The sequence below is a fragment of the Herpailurus yagouaroundi genome, unplaced genomic scaffold (genome assembly GCF_014898765.1).
Source record: "Herpailurus yagouaroundi ecotype Mexico unplaced genomic scaffold, PumYag 76116, whole genome shotgun sequence".
NCBI classification, from domain to species: domain Eukaryota; kingdom Metazoa; phylum Chordata; class Mammalia; order Carnivora; family Felidae; genus Herpailurus; species Herpailurus yagouaroundi.
Window position 1 is genome coordinate 1 of NW_024421089.1, and position 8,513 is coordinate 8,513.

Sequence of the window (8,513 nt, forward strand, 5' to 3'; positions counted from 1 at the left end):
AGAACATCTAGCTTCATGATGGATGTCTTTTGAGGTTGTCTTTAATACTCAGATGTATGACTATAGGGACAGAGAGGTCCTTTAAGCTCTCAGTCTTGAATATAATCTGATATCTTTATTGATGGGCCATCTGAAACTATTTCTTGGGTTGTGGGACCAAAGATAACCTTACCATTGAGAGGATTAAGAGTTTTCTGCTATGGTAAGATCTTAGAGGTGTTGGGCACCAACTGGAGAAGTACAATGATACTTTTGTATTACTATTTTCTTCTAAAATGCCTTCATAGTGTATTACTACCTCGAGTGTTTAAAAAATCCTTCTCCTTCGCAGATACTACATGGACAGAATGAATATCCATGTCTTGAAGGGAGAGGAGAGGTGAGAAAAGAGAGAGAAAGAGAGAGATTCCTAGGCAAGGAAAGTTTCTAAGTCACTTATTACTACTTTAGTTATTTCTGGGAGAGAAAATTTCCCTAATTCTTGTTCTTATTTCATCATGATGCTGATTTCTAGTGCAGCTCTTTGGTCTGTACATTGTCAGTAGACTATTTCCCATAAGCCCAGAGACTCTGGCTTGCCACAAATTACAAGTATGATCATCAATAAAAGAAATATCTTGGTATCTAGACCTAGAACAGGGGTCAGAGTCTGGTGTGGAGGAATGGACATATGGTTGGGATTCTGATCAAGGCTCTAGTCACAGGTGTGTAGATTGGTCATTATTGGCATGTCATTGGGAAAGTCAAGGTGTCTCCAGAAGTTTTGTCACCTCTAGAACAAGGAAGTAGACATGATTATCTTTAGCATCTAATCTAATTATTTATCAAGTAATGAGGTCAGATTGACAATTTGGAGCCCATTAGTTGAGGAGAATACTCTGAAAAAATGAATTAAGGTTTATTTTGATATCAGATTCACTGAGTCAGAAAGAAAAAGATTAATGTGTTGTATGAAATGAATAATAAAGCCAAAAATATAAAATGTTAAAGGTGTTTATGTTTAATGTCACAGTGTAAACCTGTGATGTAAAAATTAATTTATTTGGAAATTTCTCATGTTTGTACTGCTTATAGGGCTGACATAATCAGTCATTATATTATATTAGGTGTATCTTTTATGCACTTATAATGTGCAAGGAGGGCTGAAAGGGTTATGCTAATATTTGATTTAAAATAACCATAAATCCCATTATCTCATACTTTTATATGTAAATATTAAAATTACAGTTAATAATTTAAACAACTTTTAAAGATTTTATTTTTATGTAATCTCTACACCCAACATGGGGTTCGAACTTACAATGCCAAGACCAAGGGTCACATGCTCTACTGGCTGAGTCAGTCAGGCATCCCGAGAACTTAAAAATTTTTAATTCAGTAATTGTATTGCTTTTAAACTTAACGAACATTTCAAAAATGACTTTGTATTTTCAAATATTAGACATTTAGCATATCTTACATAAAAATACATAGAGAAATTATGAAAAGATATTTTGCTTCGTCTTCCAGTCTTGGTAAGGGGTAGTTAGGAAGCTTCTTAGATGCTCACTCCCTTACTATTTTTATTTTCAGGACCGATTCAGACTCTGACAAACAGAAACCATCATGTTACTTTCAGAGAGAAATAAAACTGGGGCTGTGTTCACTCTCTTGGGCTTCTCAGATTACCCAGAACTGCAAGTCCCTCTCTTCTTGATTTTTTTGGCCATCTACAGTGTCACTGTTGTAGGAAATATTGGGATGATAGTTATAATCAAGATTAGCTCCAAACTTCACACCCCCATGTACTTTTTCCTGAGCCACCTCTCATTTGTGGATTTCTGCTCTTCCTCCATCATTGTTCCCAAGACCCTGGCAAACCTAGTTGTAGAAGACAGGACCATTTCATTTCCAGGATGTATAGTACAATATTTTTTCTTTTGTACCTTTGTGGTAGCTGAATCCTTTTTATTGGCTGTGATGGCCTATGACCGCTTTGTGGCCATCTGCAACCCTCTGCTCTACACTGCGGCCATGTCCCAGAAACTCTGTGCCATGCTGGTGGTCGGATCATATGCATGGGGAGTAGCATGTTCCCTGATACTCACATGTTCTGCTATCAGGTTATCTTTCCAGGGTTTCAACACAATCAATCACTTCTTCTGTGAGTTATCTGCATTGCTGTCCCTGTCTTGCTCTGATATTTACATCAATCAGTTGCTGCTTTTCATTTTTGCCATCTTCAGCGTGGTCAGCACACTGCTTATCATTCTCATGTCTTATGTGTTTATCCTTGTCACCATCCTCAAGATGCGTTCAGCCAGTGGTCGTCGCAAAGCCTTCTCCACCTGTGCCTCCCACCTGACAGCCATCACCATCTTCTATGGGACCATTGTCTTCCTCTACTGTGTTCCTAACTCCAAAAACTCGAGGAACACAGTGAAAGTGGCGTCTGTGTTTTACACAGTGGTGATCCCTATGCTGAATCCCTTGATCTACAGTCTGAGAAATAAGGATGTCAAGGATGCAGTCGGCAAGATAATGGATACTAAAATCTTTTTTTCTTAAGCATATTATTTGACTAGAGTTTGGCCCTGAAATATAAATCGTGTACCCATAAAGGTTGATTATAAAGATACATTTAAAAATAATGAAGAGTTGATGTACAATTAAAAGAATGCAGATTTTTATTCAGAGAGACTGACCTTGATGCTCTCTCTTGCTTACTGGAAAAAAAAGTCAGCAATCCCCCTCATCTTTGGTTTTTAATCCACAAAAATGAAGTAACATAAATTAGCTCCTAATCTGATTGTGAGGTCTAAAAGGTAATATAAATATTATGTGGATACTTTGTATAATATCAATAAACATTAATTTCATTTTCTTTTCTTGTAACATACCTGGAGTAGACTAGGCTCTCAATAAACATATGAATTTATCTCCTAAAAGTAAAAGTAGCAGTTAAAATGGGACATAGCATTCCTTTCTGTGCAACGTAAAACCCAGTGTTAACAGCAAGGCAGTGAAGAAAGTGGCCTTTGTATAAAGTGGGAATGAAAAGTACCACCAAGTGTTTAAATGAAAGAAAAGTTAAAGTTCCTTGGGGACTCTGAATAACCCCTCCAAAAACTAGGTGTTGTTTGAACTTGGCTTTGGATAACAAGATGAACAGAGTTTCAGGACACAACATATGAGTTTTATTCAGAAGAGCAAAGCATTACAAAATCAGGGAGGTCAGAATGCAATACTGAGTCACTTATCAAACAAACGTTTTATTGAATGATTACTATATAACGTGTGTGTGTTGCAGTGTGTGTGTGTGTGTGTGTGTGTGTGTGCGTGTGTGTGCGTGCGTGTGTTGCATTGTGTGTATAGGTTACTGGGCATGAGTGGAAAGTTGATAAGACATGGTCTATATCCTGAATGTGTTTTCAAAGGAGCTCCATTGTGGCAGTTTAATAAGCTACCATAGGCTCCACCAAAGGCTTAAAGATGTTAGACTGGATTTCACAAACTCTCTTTATTTATTTTTTTAGAGGAAAGAGAGAGTGAAGGGCAGAGGGAGAAAGAGAGCAAGAGAGAGAGAGAATCTTAAGCAGGTTCTATGCTTAGCACAGAGCCTGATGTAGGGCCAAGTCCCACAATCTTGGAATCATGACCTTAGTCAAAATCAAGAGTTGGATGCTCAACTGACAATCCACCCAGGAGCCCCTGGATTTCAGAATATCTTATATGCAAAAAATAAGCATAATGAGTTCCTGCCCATCCTATGTTTCATACTATTATTCTGCCTATGAAGATGTCAAAAACATTATGAAAACTTTATTAATTATTTTCCTAAACATGAGCATAATCTTTGAATCCTTCTCAACTAAACTTCTACCTTAAAAAAAAAAGTTTTCAAAACTAATTGTTTATATACTTTAGTCAAAATACAATAAAAATAAAAATACTAATTAGCATCAAGGCCTACTTAATCGGGCAAATTTAAAACACCAGATTTCTATAATATTAATAACACAGTTTACTTAAATACCTTGCACGTGCTTCTCTTTCTCTCCACTCAATATAGATAGTTAAAATTGCAAATAAATTATTACTATATTGAAAAACATAAATTTCCTGGTATTCTGGTAGGGAGAACAATTTTATATGGGCTCAATAAAGTTACTTGAAATGTGCATATTATTTTGAACTTATGATCATTATTAAAATGTTCTATTTATATACATCATAAAATAAGGAATCACTTAAATAACCATTTTCATGGAAAGATACAATCTAAGAAACAGTGTTTTAGAAATGAATGTCTGAGGAAGGAATGCATTTCTCTTCTATTGACTTCGGTTTCTCTGCATATCCACAAATTTATCTTTCACTTTCTTTTGGTCCTTTTAGTGTACAACATGAGGTGAAAGGATAGTCAGTCCTCTTTAACCAATATTTTACACAGCTGTAGGAAAATATTTCAAACTTTAGGGAATTATAACGGATTACATATATTACAGGTTGGGAAGCAGGTAAACAATATCTTCATTCTTCAATTTTCCAGTTGAGTCTTCCTTTCCAATAGTATCCAGCTCCAATTACTTACATACATTTCTTCAAGGCCATGTTTTATTGTTGCTGATGTCTTCATACCTGAAACTTTGCTATTTCAGTCAATATCCGCGAATTCCGCTTCAAAAATGCGTTTTGCATTGGGTGGAATTTTGGCACCTTTCTTTCCATAAGCCCATTCTGGATCAATCTCTAGTTAAGCCTTTTCTCCTTTACTCACTTATACACTTATACAATAAATTAACTCATTATTCATAAATTAATACAATTTACGTGCACTTATACAATCCTAATTTTCCACAAAATTTAGGAAATTATTTACATTGAATTATTTTTGAAATATTTATATTGAATTAGGAATTCTTTACTTTGAATCAAAAAAGGGTAATTCCTCTTTAGAGAGACTCTTATTTTACTTCTGTTCTGCTTGGACAAAGGACGATCATTTTGGGGTAAAAGTAACACCAACCATTTCGCTCTTACTCTGAGGAAACCAAAGCCCGTAACACGTAAGTGACCCGGCCAAGGTTGTAAAAGCAATTGTTGACAGAAATGAAAGCAATTGGTTAAGACTCCAGACATATCTTCTAGTAAACTCTAGTGGACAATCTTGTGTTGTCTTTCATTTCAAGTTGCCACATTTCAAATTCATTATGACAGATTCTGTTGCTTCTATATAGAACATGACATATTAGCCTCCAAATTTTTTGGTTGTGTGCATCTCAGTTTTGGAAAGAATTTAAGTCTGCATCCAAAATATTTCATCATAAATTTAAATAGCACAAAAAGTGTGATTTCTGTTGTGTGGCATAATTCATTAAAATTACATAAATAAGAACATCTGAAAGCAGATTTGTGTCACTCTTCTTCCTCAACTCATGTTCAATGTTACCCCAATCCATTGAATATTATAATTTTATAAATGACATTCATACTTTTAATCTCTTGGATTAATATTGCTCTTGGCAATATTGAAAGTTCTTTTTCATAGATTAAATTAACCTTGTAATAATACAATAATAATTGGGGGCGCCTGGGTGGCTCGGTCGGTTAAGCGTCCGACTTTGGCTCAGGTCATTATCTCACGGTCCGTGAGTTCGAGCCCCGCGTCGGGCTCTGTGCTGACAGCTCAGAGCCTGGAGCCTGTTTCACATTCTGTGTCTCCCTCTCTCTTTGCCCCTCCCCTGTTCATGCTCTGTCTCTCTCTGTCTCAAAAATAAATAAACGTTAAAAAAAATAAAAAAAATAATAATTGCATCACTAATCAAAAACATAATTGCATTTGCAAATTTTGATAAAATACAATTGCCCAAAATTGAAAGAAATGTGTTTGCAAATATTTATTTTCATGAGAAATATCATGAGTATATATTTGGATTTTTTATTTCAGTTAATTAAATGTATCCATGGAAAGATATCACTTAATGCTAGAAAGCAAGAGGGTTAAGCATCATCTCTATTTCTACTTCTTAAAAAGAAAATACTGAGACTTTTTGGTCATGTTAAGAGTAAATGAGACTAGAAACTGTGTCAGAAATTGTGCTGTATTAGTAAGGTCACTCAAATCTTTCAACTCACCCAAGTTATGTGCCAGTTCCTCACAATGACTTTTTATCAGAAATTTAAAAAATAACGCATTAAACAAAATTTATACTGAGTTTCTCCGATTTTATTGAAGGACAAAATTTTGGGAATTAATTCTCTCAACAGGGTTTGTTTACCCAGTCTGGTAGATTGCAAACATAGCCAAAATTCTCCAGTCCTCTGGTGTCTATGCCACCGTGCAGCTCTTCTGATTACATGGTGGAGTCAGTTTCCCCACTCCTGGAGGGTAGTCTGCTTTTCTGAGTAGCTTTGGCTAACGGAGAGTAGTTGCAATGACGTTGTTCAAGTTTTAAGCCTCTGAGAGGCAACATGGCTTTTTCATAACCTTGGGGATTTTCACAATCTCTCAGGAAAGGTGCCGTGTTAACAGGCACAGCCTGTCACCCTTACCTCCAGCATATGATCTGACATCTAGCCAAGTGCCCTACATGGGTGTGAAGTCCTCTTAGATCACCTAAACTGCCAAGCTCGTATCATATACATAAGCAGACCAAGCCAAGATCAATCATGTCATGATCAGATCTGCAGTACTATCTTACAGACTTACGCAACAGTGACCTATTCAATTAACAGTTGTTGCTTTCAACTAATATGTTTGGAAGTGGTTTCTCATACAAATGTTGGAATCACTCACTTTCTCTTTTGTTTGTTTGTTTATTTGTTTATATTGAGAGACACAGAGGGAGCGCGAGCAGAGAAGGGGCAGAGAGAGGGAGAGAGAGACTCGCAGGCAGGCTCCCTGCTCAGACCAGTGCAGGATGCGGGGCTCAATCTCACAATGGTAAGATAATGACCTGAGCCAAAATTGAGTCAAACGCTTACACTGAACAACAAAATTAAGAAAATCACTGTGTTAATTTACAGAAAAAATGTGAGCATGGAGTGTAAAAGCTAAACATCTAAACATATGGGTAAAAAATCAACACTTGTGGGTTAACAACTTTCAACAGACATGCTTCTCAACATTTCAGTGGAAAACAGGGAAGGACGTGGTATATTTTAAAACATTATTTTCTGAGATCTCACTAGATTCAGTACTCATTAAACAGTCTGCCAGGAAAAAGGGATTTGAGTTTCATAACACAATGTGGCTAATTATGTTTGAGGTCTTTCTAATGATTCAGTGTCAAGCTGTAAATTATGTAGGACTCACTTAAGGAATCATATGCTGTGATGGATGTGGATGTTTTTGTGTGATCTGTGAATTAATGTGTGACCTTACGCATCTTTCCACAATGCCTGCACTTTTCCTAAACTTCACAAAAGCCATGTCCTAATTCTTTGCGGAAAAACTTAACTCTCTTACGCGTTTTCATGTCTTTTTTTTTAAGAGACAGCCAAAAAATGAATCTGGGATCACACAATGGAGGATAACTATGAATATTTTTCTCCAACCTCAATCAAATGGGAACATGGGCAAGGGAAACTGCTCCGGTGTGACTGAGTTCATTCTCCTCGGATTTGCAGAAGCCCCTGAATTGAGAGTCGTCCTCTTCTCTGTGTTCCTTCTCATCTATGGAGTCACAGTGCTGGGCAACCTGGGCATGATGGCAGTGATTCAGGTCAGCTGTCACCTTCACACTCCCATGTACTTTTTCCTCAGCCACTTGTCCTTTGTGGACTTTTGCTACTCCACCATCATCGTGCCAAAGATGCTAACTAGTACCTTAAACGAGGACAAAGCCATCTCCTTCCTGGGATGCATGGTGCAATTCTATTTCTTTTGTGCCTATGCAATCACTGAGGTCTTCCTTTTGGCTGTGATGGCCTATGACCGCTTCGTGGCCATCTGCAACCCACTGTTGTACACGGTCACCATGTCCCGGAATCTCTGTGTGGAGCTGGTGTCTTGTTGCTACCTGTGTGGGATGGTGTGTTCTCTGATCCACTTGTGTTTAGCTCTGGAGATCCCATCCTACACATCAAATGTGATTGACCACTTCTTCTGCGATCTGCCCCCTCTCTTGTCCCTTGCTTGCTCTGATGTCACTATGAATGAACTGCTGCTGTACATCGTGGCCACCTTCAATGAGATCACCACCATCGTGATCATCCTCACCTCCTACTTGCTAATTCTCATCACCATCCTGAGGATGCACTCTGCCGAGGGAAGGCGCAAAGCCTTTTCCACCTGTGCCTCCCACCTCACCGCCATCCTTGTCTTCCACGGAACAATCCTTTTCACTTACTGCCGGCCCAGTTCTGGCAACAGCGTGGATACTGACAAGGTGGCCACGGTGTTCTACACTGTAGTGATTCCCATGCTCAACCCCCTCATCTATAGCCTCCGGAACAAGGATGTGAAGGAAGCACTCAAGAAAGTGTTGGGATCTAGATTACCTTTTGAAAAACTATTTTCTTAACTAGAC

General features: G+C 37.7%; 2 protein-coding genes across 2 annotated transcripts; both read left to right on the forward strand.

The window, feature by feature from the left end:
- The first annotated feature begins 1,605 nt into the window (after positions 1-1,605).
- LOC121026321 (olfactory receptor 5D18-like) lies at positions 1,606-2,547 on the forward strand. Its single transcript, XM_040469181.1, has one exon. The coding sequence runs from the start codon at positions 1,606-1,608 to the stop codon at positions 2,545-2,547; it is 942 nt and encodes a 313-aa protein (XP_040325115.1).
- A 5,009-nt stretch (positions 2,548-7,556) lies between these two features.
- LOC121026319 (olfactory receptor 5L1-like) lies at positions 7,557-8,507 on the forward strand. Its single transcript, XM_040469180.1, has one exon. It carries the CDS (start codon positions 7,557-7,559, stop codon positions 8,505-8,507), a length of 951 nt encoding a protein of 316 aa, XP_040325114.1.
- The last annotated feature ends 6 nt before the right edge of the window (positions 8,508-8,513 follow it).